General features: G+C 41.1%; 1 protein-coding gene across 4 annotated transcripts in view; it reads right to left on the bottom strand.

The window, feature by feature from the left end:
• ATP8A1 (ATPase phospholipid transporting 8A1) overlaps positions 1-14,177 on the bottom strand; it is a 104,309-nt gene that overhangs the window by 41,115 nt on the left and 49,017 nt on the right. For 3 of the 4 annotated variants that reach the window (XM_048508985.1, XM_048508986.1, XM_048508988.1), the window contains 8 exons: positions 11,355-11,399; positions 10,222-10,294; positions 7,610-7,715; positions 4,679-4,761; positions 3,509-3,558; positions 2,393-2,462; positions 1,324-1,408; positions 88-227 (listed from right to left, as the gene is read on the bottom strand). In XM_048508985.1, coding sequence (XP_048364942.1) covers positions 88-227; positions 1,324-1,408; positions 2,393-2,462; positions 3,509-3,558; positions 4,679-4,761; positions 7,610-7,715; positions 10,222-10,294; positions 11,355-11,399 — 652 coding nt within the window. The remainder of the gene's footprint in view (positions 1-87; positions 228-1,323; positions 1,409-2,392; positions 2,463-3,508; positions 3,559-4,678; positions 4,762-7,609; positions 7,716-10,221; positions 10,295-11,354; positions 11,400-14,177) is intronic. The other variant, XM_048508987.1, reaches the window with a different exon arrangement.

A 14,177-nucleotide genomic window follows, 5' to 3' on the forward strand; every position in this document is an offset into this window, starting at 1 on the left:
CACCATAAACTTATAAAAACTATAAACTTATAATATTTTAAACTTCAATACAGTCAATAAAAATGAACAAATTAAATGTAACATTACCTTTTCAATTAGTTCATAACTTTCTTCAAGTTTCAGGGCTCTGTTTTGTACAGATGTTGCAGCTCTTTGATAGACATGCAGCCATTCTTCGTAGCTACTTTCTGAAATCTCAGCAACAGCAAAACAAAGTGTTCTCAAGCCTAAAGAAACAAACAGGGAGAAAAATGTTCAATTAAAATATTGTATGGAAGTTTACATAAGAGGCATATATTTCATCTCTACATATGCAACAGGACGGAGAACCGGAACAAGTAAATGCTTTCTGAACATATGGCTACATTCAGATGTCATGGTAAATGACAGTGTAATGTGATATTTGTATAATGTAAAATGAAATGTGCTGAAAGATGCTATAACTGGGACTCTAAACCACGGGTTGTCTCAGGCTTACTAACGACATTCAGTATAAACCCTAGCTTCTTGTTACCTCCAAATTTAGAAATCCTGATTTATTTGGCTGTACTGCCAAACTGAACCTCCTAGATCAGGGGTCTGCAACCTGTGGCTCTCCAGATGTTCATGGACTACAATTCCCAACAGCCCCTGCCAGCATCTGGAGAGCCACAGGTTGCAGACCCCTATGAAACTAGATAGTGCTGGCTACATTGAGAAGTGGAAAAAAAATGTTCCAGCTGCATTTGGCTGCTGATGGTGTTTTCTCAGAATAGTCCATGATTCTTGCTTTATTGTAATGTCGGAAGGTAGCCATTGTTTTTACCAGTGGGGTTGCTTAACACATTGGACATTCTTCAGAGACAGAAGGATTTTCTGCAGGACAAGGATGGCCCATGTGACAGGGACATGGCCTTGGAGAGGAGGAGCAAGCCCCTTGGCAAATCTTCAATGGCTGACCTGTCCAAGCAGAAGTGATTTAGGCAGGTGTTGTCTGCTGGGCAGAAGGCGCTGATACATTTTACTGACAGACCAAGTTGCGGTCTCCTGAATACTATTTTACTGGATTTGAAACAGTGTTTGTTCTGTGCTGGAAGCCACCCTCACCCTCAGCACAGCCTACAAATTAATCAATCAAATAAACACAGTCATTGGGAATGGGTACATTAGGTAATGCATATGTGTGAACCAGCCCTTATATTCACCTCAAAGGACTGCTACATTGCACTAACCATAATGAAGAAACTAGGTTTTTTTCAGTAATTGGTAACTGACACAGTCATACAATTGTCACTTTAGTAATTTCATTTACAATCTATTATTATGATCAATAATCATACTTGCCTTCAGTAGCAAATAACTCTAAATGTTTCAAAGTAATTTCCTTGTATCTTGAATTTTCAGCCAGACGATCATATATTACAGTGTCCTATAAGAATGTGTGACATATTGAAGCAAAATAAGAAAAAATAATCAGCACTGAACACCTTCCCTCCGCCCACACAAAAAAATTAAGGAAGTGGCCAGAAGACTATGTATTCTATAGCACAGATACTTTTTTCAGTTGCGCATTTCTTCCAGTTTTGTCTGCACTGTGCAAAAGCACTGGTTGACTGAACACTGAATATACAGTCAACTGATCCATATGGCTCGTACAGTGGATGTTTGCAATCATTTGCGGTATGGTACTGGTGTTTAATTGTATTGTATTATTCGATTTGTATACCACCCTCCCTCCTCCCAGATGCACTTGGATCTTACAAGCATACTTTGGTTCGACCTTAGTTATCTTCCTCCCAGCCTTTGCCCGCCAGAATGCCGGGCCAGGGGCAGTGGTGGGATTCAAATAATTTAACAAGCGGTTCCAGTGGTGGGATTCAAATAATTTAACAACTGGTTGTTTACAAGCACCATTTTAACAACCGGTTTGGACGAAGTGGTGCGAACCTGCTGAATCCCACCACTGACCAGGGGGGTTGGGTCCTTTTTTTCACCATCTTTTTGGGTGGCGTAAGACTATAGAGCTCGATGGAGGTCTCTTCAACAGCTGGGAGGTTTCTTTTGTTTTTTGCCTCTGGATGGAGCTGTCAATTACTTTCAGTGTATTGTCCTCAAAATGATGTTATGTTTAATACAAACAGTGAGTCTGCCTTTTATTAATTTATTCAGAATATTTTTTATTCTGCCTCTTCAGAGTTCTGTTTGAGACAGCCTGCAATTGAAAACCACATCTGCCTACTTCTGAAGATGGGCTTTTGGAAGCATGTTCAATTCCATTTAAACTGGCTCAAATAGATTTCGCTTTGTTTACCTGCAATTAATTAAGATCCACTCTGTGACTAGCATACTGCTTCACAATTTATCACAGACAGTGCTCAAAAATATCACATAGAAAACCCAAAAAGAAACTTACAGCCCCTTTGCAGTAAAGCCTTAATTTTCCCGACGGTGTGCGAACAATCACAGACATTCTTTTCCTAGCACTAAAAGAGATAAATTAGGAACTCCTTTATCATAAATGTAACACGGGATATAAAGAATTAATCCATGCACTGCTTGAAATGAGCTAACAATTGAGCAAACAGAAAAGTGCCCTAGCTACCGGTATGCCACCTTTAAAAAACATTAACAGCAATGTAATGTTCACCAAAGCTGCTCCCTAAAGGGAAAGCATGGTTTCCCAAATCTTTTAGTTACTATTCGTTTGTGACATTTTTTTTTATAATCAGCATAGCAGCACCCTAAAGACCAACACGATTTTCCAGGGCACAAGTTTTCAAGAGTCAAAGCTTCCTTAATCAGCTTTGACGCTTGAAAACTTACACCCTGGAAAATCTTGTTCGACTTGGAATTTCACTCTTCTGCCGCAGCTACCCCACCTGAAACTGTCTCTGGAATAAGCTCTTACAGAAAGAAAGCTTCCTGGAGACAATTATCCAATGCAGTGTTACATAAAAATCTGGCTTAGTTAGCGGTGCTTAGAAATTCCTGAACATAGTAACCATGGTTGAGTAAAAATGCAGTAAGGTGAACATACTGCCAAAATTGTTGCTTTTATTGACAGATTTACTGTTGAGAGCTAGTAAGACAGGGTTAAATTATTGGCAAATATTAGTAACATTTATTTGGATGAATAGCTCGCATAAAATGTCTGCTAATGTGCTATATAGACAAGAAGAGACCAGGAAATGCCAAAAATTAAGTTATATTACCCATGCACCCAAGTTAGCAGTTAGATAAGACAATACAGGAAAATAAACAATTAAAGATAAATAGTATTGTCATCCTTTTCCAGTTATCATAAATTAAAGCCATTGCGTTCCCGATACCCTTTCCCCTAACTCTTTTAAACACAATGAGTTAATATCTACATTCAGGATCAGAACACAACCAATTTCTTAATTGGAGTCATCTCTGAATGTACAGTTTTTCAGATATGAACTCCCATAAGAAAATGTCTTTTAACATAGAAATAAGAACATTACAAAATCACATTATTATAATATATGAACTTTTTGTTTCTAATTACCTTGTAAATTCTAGTACATTTAGCAATTCATATTTTTCTTCCTGTCCAAGCTGCAGGGAAAGTGAATTTTTAAAATTAATTTATTTTTAAAAATTTTTTCCACAATTGTTAACATTAATATAATTCACAAGCCTTTATTGGCATAAAATAAACATACAAAATCAGCATACAAAATTTGCCCATTATTGCTCACAATTATAGACACTGGTACTAAAATACTAAATACTAAAATATATACATGGTCCTTCTGTAACTATAGGACATTCCTTCAGCTAAGTTAACTCACTTAAACGTCATCGGATACTGACAGAAGCTAGCAAAATTACTGCTGGCTATATGTGGTCATAATACATAGACATTGGTTGGTATTCATCTAGACTTACGTCTATTATTGTTAGCAGAAATTTTGCTACATTCTCACACACTGTGGGATCCATGTTGTTCAAAAGCATAGGTATCTTAAGAGCATCAGTTAGATTGTTATACAGAAATGGGATAAGTGCAGATTGTGACATTCTGATTTTTTACCAAACCTTTACACAATGAAAGAGGGGTATGATAGAGTGTCTCCGACCTGACCCATATTGCATGGACATAATGCCTCCTCTGTTTATCAATTCTGTTGATATCTGCCATAGAGCAGCATAGAAGGCATTAGATTGAATCTGGCCAGTGTTAAAGCTCTTCTTAATTTAGGGTTGGTGATCCACTGTAAAATAATTGGCCAAAGCTGTGTCCTTGTTCAATTGGAATAAGCTTGGGGGTCAGGGGGAACCACGTTTTTCCTCGCTTCAAAGAGCTGTTATCATATATCCCCGACACTCTTGTTCTAATAGCTTAGTTTTTCAAAGCAGCCATATGCTTCTTGATAGGGAAAAGAGAGGGACTCAACGAGCTCCTAATGAAAAAGCCAAGAGTGTTGATTTTTCCCTCAACTAGTTTCAGCCACCTAGAATTTGCATAGTCGGAAAGCATGAGGTGTAACAAACTGGAGTGATCCTGCAAATAGTGGATACGTAGCCAGTATCTGATAGTTCTCAGCCAGGCCATCGTGGCATATGATATTTGCCCGAGTTCTAAACATAGGGCTGCATATGAAGCACAATTTGGTAACATTAATATAAAACTATTAAAAACTCAGTCCTGTTTTACTACTTTAAATATACTTACAGATTCTATAATTACAGAGTTTGGCGTCCTTCCAGTGAAAACAAAATTAAGATGCTTTGCTGCTCTAACCAATGCTCCTTCATCTGAAACAAACCATCTTCGGTTACTTCACTGGAAAATTATAAAAGTGCCACATCATGACCCAAACCTTTAGTCTTAACTATGTACTCAAGAAGTCATAAGAAAAAGATTATCTACTCATTACATTCTCCTATGATATATGTATACATAGCTAACTCACAATAAATCTTCTATGACATCTTCCTCTTTTTAACAGTTGATTATTTTGTTTTAAAAAAAGAAACAAATTCTGTCTCAAAATCTTGGGCCGTTTCCGCACGGCCCATAAACGACGGCCTGGGGGCGGTAAAAACGCCGCCCCCAGGCCGCCGCTTCAACAGGCGCCCAGCTGCTTGCAAACGCCGAGCAGCGCGCGACCTGAATGTTAACTTCCCTCCCCAGGGCGGCGTCACGGGGCCGCTTTCTAAACAACTAACAACCTTTAAAGGGTTGTTGTTAGAGTGAAGCCGCTCTTTCCCGATCGTTTGCGCGCGAACTGGCGCCGGCTGGGAAGACAGCGTATCCTCCGTTCTACTACACGATGTACCAGTACGCCTGCTGCCGCCGTCGGAGGCCCGCCCACACTGTCCTCCAACCTCCAGGGTCGGAGGGGCAGGTAAAGCGCATGGGCGGGCTCCGATGGCCAGCAGGCTACGGCGCAGGCTACATCGTGAGTAGAACGGAGGAGGGCTTAAGAGGCGGCTCGATCGGCGGAGCCGCCTCTCCTGCGGCGAAGTTCTCCGTTGGCCTGCTCGCGACGCTATGCAGTGCGAGCGAACTTTTCCACGCCGCCAGCACTCTTTGGCGGCTGCGTGGGCATAGCGAGGCCGCGGCGGAAACGCGGCCTCTGGATTTGTTCACTCTAAATTTTGTTTTGAAGTCACTCAACAGCTTTTAGATCAATGGCTCTGTTCTGAGGAAACAGGATGTACTGCCGCGCTGATCCCTGCTTAGGAAATTACCAGTGCTGTCAGCACCTGCCATTGGCTGGATGGCCATGCAGAAAAGACACACGAACTAAATCTGGTGTCTGCTTCCACATACTCAGGAACATTGGGAACACATTGAAGAAGATGCATCTTACTTGTTTATTTAATTGAACTGATATGCGGCTCTCCCCTATGTAGGGAGAAGCAGGAAATACCTTTATTTAAAGCTTTTCTATGCAGAACTATAGTCTGTCTCAGAAAAAGATGATAGTAGGGTTGTATATTCCTGTGCCACGGACCTCAACATGCTGGATCTTCTTTGCTGTAGAATGTTATGCCAGCATTCTAGTGCCTACTTAGCCTAGCTCCCCCTTTCTGTTTGAAAGTAAAAAATACAATAAACTAGCAAATGCTCTTGCATCAATGAACCATGTTCAATAATGCACAAAATAATGGTTTTGACAAAGACAGCATGCAAAAAATGAATGAAAGTCCTCGTATTTGTTCAGGACTATATTCTAATGTGGAAGCATACAATTTTCTAGACTGCTCAACTGACCTTACTAACATCTTTATCTGAGTATAGAGTATAGACTTGTGGTCCATCCAGCTCAGTGCTTCCTACCTTGTGTAATATTAATCCAGATTAATGGTGTGCCTATGCCGACAGAAGAGGAGACAAGGCTGCTTATGCTGGTTTCCATTTCATCTTTCTCTCATGCTATAGATATAATCCACTGGTCATTATTGCATTACTTTATCATTCTCCACTACATTCTCCCCTCCTCAGCCGACAAACATTTGAATAAGGTTTCTGGATGATTCTGTTTAGACACAGGGTGGCGTGGGTTCTAGGTCCACCTTCCTACAGCTTACCAAGCACAGTCAGTTTTAATCAACGTTGCTACCTTTGGCTGTAGACTTACAGTAGAACTCCCTTTCTCCAATTTACACAAGCCCTCCTAGTATTTTACAGGCTTACACTTGGACTGAGTTCTATCAAACCTCCTCTCTCTAATTCCTCTTTTTAGCCTTCCTTCCCCCTCAAAGGAAAACACACTTTTTTCAGGTTAGAGTAAGGGTTTTTTTGTGTGAAATGTTGTCCCTAATCTCAGAATCACCACTATACCTCCCACACAGCAGCTCCACAGGGCCTCTGGTACAGGAAGATTTTTCCCTATGACAGCTATACCCCAAATGGCTTAACAATAGATGGAGCCTGAGGCATTCTGCATGCCAAGGAACTTCTGCTCTTCTGAAGTGATAGGCAGATATTCACGTGTGCTTCAGTTAGAAAGGCTCTTGCACTTACTATAGAGCAGAGTCCTTTTTGTACAGGGGATAAATATTATGGTTTTGCAAGTGAAAATTCAGACAATTTCTCCCCTTCCCCCTTTATACTGCACTGCTTTTTAAACTGTCTGTTGGGTATATTATGCTGCTTTTCATTACATTTTTCTCCCATGATATAGATAGAATCCACTGGTCCTTATTGCATTACTTTTATAATTCTGCACTACATCAGTGCGCTGCTTGTAATAATTGCTGAGTCTCAATCAGAGAGGTGGACGATAAATGAAGCAAGCAAACAAGCAAGCAAATATTTTGCTGACTTTAAACTGTACTGATTCAGTCTGTTCAAAATTAAATGACCAGCACTGTACTTTATTACAGACTTGGTCGCTCAGCACATTAAAAATCACCTCCAGGTGACCAAGTGAACTCACTGCAACAGTGGAAATCACGTCCTATGTGCAGATGATGTAACGGCTTCTCTATATTTCTCCTCTTTCATAGCTTCCAAATCTATAGTTCACACACAACTTAAAAATAACGTTGTTTTTATACAAAACAATAATCTGAGATACATACCGTGCCTTAGTCTGTTGGTTGACCACAAATATATTATTTTTACAGATAACAATAATTCTGTAACCCTTACCTGGAGATGCTGCTTGATAAATGATCTGATCACCTTCTCTTTCTGGAACAGCTGTATGACACACTGCCATCATTGTTAAGAACTCACAAATTACAGGTGCCGTCGGCTGTTACAATAAAGTAGGAGGGAGGTTTTAACTACATATATTTATTTGGGACATTACATTCTGACAGTACTTAAGGTGCTAGCAGCAAATACAAATAAAATAAATAAATATGCTTGTTTTTCCCCAAGCTCTGCATCTGGTAGTCAGACAACAAAAGTCGGAAGGCAGGAAGAGAGGAAGAAGACCTGTTTACAGAAATAAGGAGATCCTCAAGTAGTCAGATGCTTTTGCTTAAAAGTCTAAGGCATGTGTGAGTGTTCAATATCACCCCATCAGGGCTTACTGAAAAGAGTAACAAAAGGGAGCTGGGGAGGCTCAACATACAGCTGCTCACCAGAGGTGTAGCTGGGCCAGAGTGTGCCCGGTGCACACTCTGTGTTTTCTGCCCCCACGCTCTGCAGCACCCTGCCTCTCCGCACCCCCCCCCCTTTGCCTTAGTTCAGCCTGGAAAAGCAGCCTGTTCCCTTCAGGCTGAAAACAGCCTGGTGAGAACTACAATTCCCATGAGACCCTGGGGCTCGCAAGGTTTCCTGGAAAGTGTAGTTCCCGGCAGGCCGTTTTCAGCCTGAAGAGAACAGGCCGCTTCTCCAGCCTGCACTGTTTCGCTAAGGTAAGTGTGTGGGGGAGGGGCACTGAAGGGGGGCGGGAGGGGGGGAGATTTTCCACCGCCAGGCGCATGCCTGGTGCAACGTGCCCCCCTTCCCCCTGGTAGCTTCGCCTCTGCTGCTCACTCATTCACATGGAAGGTGGAGAAGAAAGAAAAAGAAACCCATTAGGAGTTTGGTAGATTCAGGGCCTCAGACCCAGCATTTGGTCTGCTTCATTGGGCTCCATTTTAACATTCCGTTTCAGGAGCAAAAATGCCTAAGGCTGGCCCCCTGAGAGATTCCCCCTAATTGGGTGCAAGTGTTAACTGAATATGAGCTTTCCCCCTTGAGTAAAATTAATTACAACAAGCTTCCACAAATCATTTATGCTGGAGTAGTTTTCAAAAATAAAATGAACCCTGCCAGTTTGAATGGGTATATTCTGAACATCACGAGATTTTTAAAATTAGCACCTTCAGTGAAACAGACTCAGGCTCATGCCGCACAGTATATTTATAATGAGTTGAAATAGTTGTAAATGAACTTGTCTTCCCTTTTTATATATGGAAAACAAATTCATTTACAACAATTGCAACTCATTATAAATATGCTGTGAGGAATGAGCCTCAGATCAACAAAAGAGTAAGATAAACAAGATAAATGAATTGTTCTCATGGCCTTTCCTTGGCCCACAGTGCTTAGTGCAAGATGGTGTTCAAAAGGCACAAGCTGCCCTCTTTTTGTGAAACACCGGCTTCATTCAGCTGTAATGAACAATGTTATGGGGTTCACACAGTCCCCTCGCACCCGGCTTTAGAGATTGATGATTCCCATGTTCCCAACAAACCACAACTGACGTTAAATTAAAATTGGATGAAATGACAGATTGAGGTTTCTCCTATTGCCTTGTTAGGAATTCCAGTTTGTAGTTAAAAATAAACAAGCAAACTACTGTTTGTTGTTTTGCCTGATTTGGTCATCATAGCAAACTCTGGCTTGTTGGAAATCAGGAAGTCTTCTGTTCCCCCACCCCTTTCTGGTACTTTGCCGATTCAAAGTGCACTCTCCTGTAATCTAAGTGGCTGTTTGAATTTGGTTACATTTGTTGCCTTTAGTGCAGGGGTCCCCAAACTATGGCCCGGGGGCCAAATGTGGCCCCCTGAAGGCATTTATCCGGCCCGCCAGGCATGGCGGCGATGGCTCCATTCATGTGCAGTGGGGGCTCAAGGGAGAGGAGGAACCGGCCCCAACGGCTGTTGATTGCAGTTACATGATGGCACCCCCAAATCTCCATGAATTTTCTGACCCAGAGTTGGAAACCTTACATGTGGCAACGCCTGCTCCGCCCTTCCCTCTCGGCTACTCCATGTGTTGCTCTCAGGCTTTCTGTTCCACCTCACTCCCATTGGCATCAGCCAGGCTGGCAAATCGCTCGCTGCTAGGGAGGAAGATACCTGATCCTGGGTTAGATGGAATGCTTCATTGGGAAAGTTCTGCTTTTTTTTTTTTTACAGGGGAAGGTATTCCACAGCCTCCCCAACAATATTTGGAACCCACTCTGTACTTGACATACTTTGGTCACTGTTCTAAAAATAGACCATGACAGAAAGGCTGAAAGGTGAAATCAAACATTTTACAATCATTTGTGCATAGGAATTTGTTCATAGTTTTTTTTTTAGTCCGGCCCTCCAACAGTCTGAGGGACAGTGAACTGGCCCCCTGTTTTAAAAGTTTGGGGACCCCTGCTTTAGTGTGTACATTTTGTTTCAAAGTGAGTTTTATTTAAATAAAGGTGTTTTATTCCAAACAAACAAACAAACTTGGGATTGAAACACCATTTCCTGCTAAGTGTATGTTATGTCTGTTTTACAAAGATCCTTCTTCCTTTTTTGCATAACTTATATTTTCTATTATCTTACATGTTTACTTTGGAGGTTTTCCAGCAATGATGAATCACTGAATGGTTTTTCATCTTTGGTTTGTGAACTCTGCCTAAAAAAAAGAAAAATAATATCAAAAGTAATAGCAAATATTTAATGCATCAGACATGATGACACACCAATTAGCATCATTACATAACAATAATGTAGCTCATCTCAATATGAGGGTATCTTGAAATGTTAATTATTCTTGATTTGAATATTTATTTATAGACTAGCTGATTTCTGCAGAATAATATGCTTTTCAATGAGTTTCAGGAATAGGATCTTGATATAAAACCTTGTACAGACAATGAAACCAAATAAAATTTTGACAATGATGGTCACACATCCAAACACAAGATGCCTTTAATACGAATGACTTACATATATGAACGGACCTCGGCAAAACTATTTATCAAAACATTTATATCCCACTTTTCCCCACAGAAAATTATACAATTGAAATATCAAATAACAATAAAAACCCAAACTTCCCTCACTTAATAACCTGCCCTCAGTGACGTAGGTATAGATGTTTTATGGGGTGGGTTCGGTGACTGAGGGCTTTCCAGCTGCTCCATTCCATGCATTGTTTCAAGCAGGCCGGACATGTAATGGGAGGAGTTTGAAACCGAGAATCACCCCCTTACCTATGGCCCTGCTGCCCTCCATTAAAATAACTCAATTACAATTTTGAATTGCCCATGAGGTTTTCTACATACAGCTTTATTAAACTGAAGTCTGAATAGTTTTGCTAATAAGGCAATTTTACATCCAAATACCAAATGATGGCAGAACATCATTACATTCATAAACTTCAACAAATATGATAAAATGTATAAGCAGGGCTTCACACAACCATGTAAAGCTTGCACTTCCTGGGAAGATGTCCCCGAAATCTTGGCAGTGACACAATCCAGTTTTATACTGTGTTACAGCTGCTTTCCTAACTCTTAACTGGGAGCTGCTATCTTTTGCACGTGCCTAAAGAGACTCTTTCTTGGCTTTTGCCTGTTGTATTATGCAACTTAAAAATCATTCACAATTTAAAAAATGTAAATGTTAGAGGTTAATAATAATCATGAGTTTTAAATGAATATAATGTGTATTAAATGAAGGTTAGTGCTTACCAATCATCTGAAGAACAGCCATAATCCTCAGATTCAGGACAATGGCTGTACAAAGGAAGTAAAGAATTATAGAAAGTACCTCAGAGAGCCTACAAAATGTAGATAGCACATACAAGGAATTTAAATGGAAAGAGAATTTAGATGAAAATTATTGGCAAATGCAAAATGATTATTGCAATACAAATCTGGTTCAATGGATAAAAAGTGTGAACAACTTCAGCAAATATCTTGGATAATCCACAGAACCCTGACCTGAACATATTTATATAGCAACACTAACTGCCACAAGATTATATGCACTGGGATTGGTTAAAGATTTATCACCATCTCACTGTTAGTGCCTGATCTGCAGCAAAGGATAACGACACTCTTCTGAGAGATGAAATATGAAACAGTCCTAATGGGACCAAAGATTCATTTAGTCCAATATTCAGTTTCCAAAAGCTACCCAGATACTCTCATCATTTATGGGTTTGAAAAGATCAATTATGTTGTTTTCCCCTGAAATACTTTTCTGATCTTCTCTGATCTCAGGAGCTAAGCAGAGTCGGACCTAGTTAGTACTTGAATGGGAGATCACCAAGGAATAACAGAGTCGTCTCTTGCCTTGAAAATCCAACTGGTTCACCATAAGTTGGCAGTGATTTGGCAGCACTTTACAGACACACACACACACACACACACTGTAATGATTTATCCTGAAATACTGACATATATATTCAGCTTACAGTTCAAAAGCAAAAGAGCATTATTCACTTAATAACTCCTGGAGTAGGACCACTGTACTCTGAAAATAGTGAATGGAAAATAAAAATTGTGCAGGATAATTATCTACATGTAATACATGGAGAGCCAGGTGGCCCATGTTACCCAGGTTGCCTTTTTTCCATCTTCACCAGGCTTGACGACTGGCCCCCTACCTCTCCCAGGTCGACCTGGCCACTATGATCCATGCAATGGTCACCTCCAGGATAGACTATTGTAACTCGCTCTACGTGGGCCTTCCCTTGAGACCGATCCGGAAATTGAAACTGGTCCAGAATGCGGCAGCGCAACTTTTGGTTGGTGGCTCTTTCAGAGCACACATCACCCCTGTGTTGCGCCGCCTACACTGGCTTCCAGTGGAATTCTGGATTGTTTTCAAGGTGTTAGTATTAACCTTTAAGGCCCTGTGCGGCTTGGGGCCCTCATACCTTCGAGACCATCTTACCCCATATGTCCCTGGTAGGCCTCTGTGTTTTGCTGAGGCCAACTTGCTGATGATTCCTGGTCCCTCCATGATAGGGCTGGCCTCTACCCGGGCCAGGGCTTTTACGGCCCCGGCCCCTGCCTGGAGGAACACGCTTACATCAGCTGTGCGGGCACTGCGGGATCTTAGCAATTTCCGCAGGGCCTGTAAGACCGCATTGTTCCACCGGGCCTTTGGGGAGGCCAGCCGTGGATCGGATACCCCCGTGCTGTGTGCCGCACCATCATCGGCATAACCTATGTAACATCTTTTTGGTATTGTCTGTCCCCTCCCGGCCTTGGGATCAGGCGCCATCATCAGTTTCTTCTTTATTGGGTTTAGACTGCTGCTATTTTCTACTGAGTTGAGTTAGGAATTTTAATTATTTATTATTTATTGTGTACTATTGCTTTTAGCTGTTGTTCTGTTGTACACCGCCCAGAGCCCTTTGGGGGTGGGCGATTTATCAAGTTCAATAAATAAATAAAATAATAGCTACTTCAAAAGTATAAAAAACAAAGCTTTAAACTATTTGTTTATGCCTAATAAAGGTTTTGGATTTGGATTTGGATTTGAAACTATTTGTTTCCTGAATCAGTTATGCTTTTACACACAACTATTATCCATCCACAGTTGCCCTTGTGATGTACTTGCTTTTAGCTATGCTAAAATGAAAATCTCTTTTCACCTGGAAAGCCTAAAGGATATTTTCACACAAAGCATTATTCTCATCATTTGGGACCAAACGTGTACTTGCTACTGTTCAGTTGCACAGACCAAAGCTAGAGCAGAAGTGCGACCTCTACAGGGAAGTAAAAAGACTACATTTTTTTATAGCTCAAAGAAAAACACATCCAATAGTCTGTACAGTAAAGTTAAAATTTAAAATCCCCTAAAATTTATCAGTGTACATAACAGATTATTAGCGCTAGATGGCCTTGACTCTTCTGACAGGGGCCGAATTCCCAGTGAAAATTTAATCTAGATACAACCAAGTTTCAAAAGAATCAACACTTTTTCATCCAGGTTCCAACATCCCCACTGCAGCATGTTTCTAGTGAAGATGTCTAGGCCTGCCCCTTGGGGGGAGAGTGCCTGTTGTCAGGGGTGCAATTGTTAAACTAGCAGCACCAAAATTTCAGAGTATCTTTAGGAGACCCTCCTGATGATACCACCCAGGTTTGGTGAAGTTTGGTTCATGGGGACCAAAGTTATGGACCCTCAAATGTGTAGCCCCATCTCCTATTAGCTCCCATTGGAGTGTTTTTTCAAAAAGGTGCATAAACAAGCAGGTCCAGGAAAATACCTTGACAAGGGGGTGGGGAGTGCCAGAAAAGGGACTGATCTGTGTTCCGCAGTTTAGCAGTGGAGAGATCGCGAGGAAACCTGGATATTTCGGGTAGTTATCCCAGGATTAATCGCCAGTGGGAAATTGCCCAGGGAGAATAGTGTGATCCCTGCCAGAGTCCAACAAGGGGCCAATGAATTCAATGGGGCCAATGAATTCAATAGCATGAGTAGCCTCCAATTTAGATATCACAGAACTGACCACAAGCCCCATGGCCTGAATTACATGCAAGGCCACTGACAGTGAG

This window comes from Sphaerodactylus townsendi, linkage group LG10 (assembly GCF_021028975.2).
Source record: "Sphaerodactylus townsendi isolate TG3544 linkage group LG10, MPM_Stown_v2.3, whole genome shotgun sequence".
In the NCBI taxonomy this organism is placed as follows: domain Eukaryota; kingdom Metazoa; phylum Chordata; class Lepidosauria; order Squamata; family Sphaerodactylidae; genus Sphaerodactylus; species Sphaerodactylus townsendi.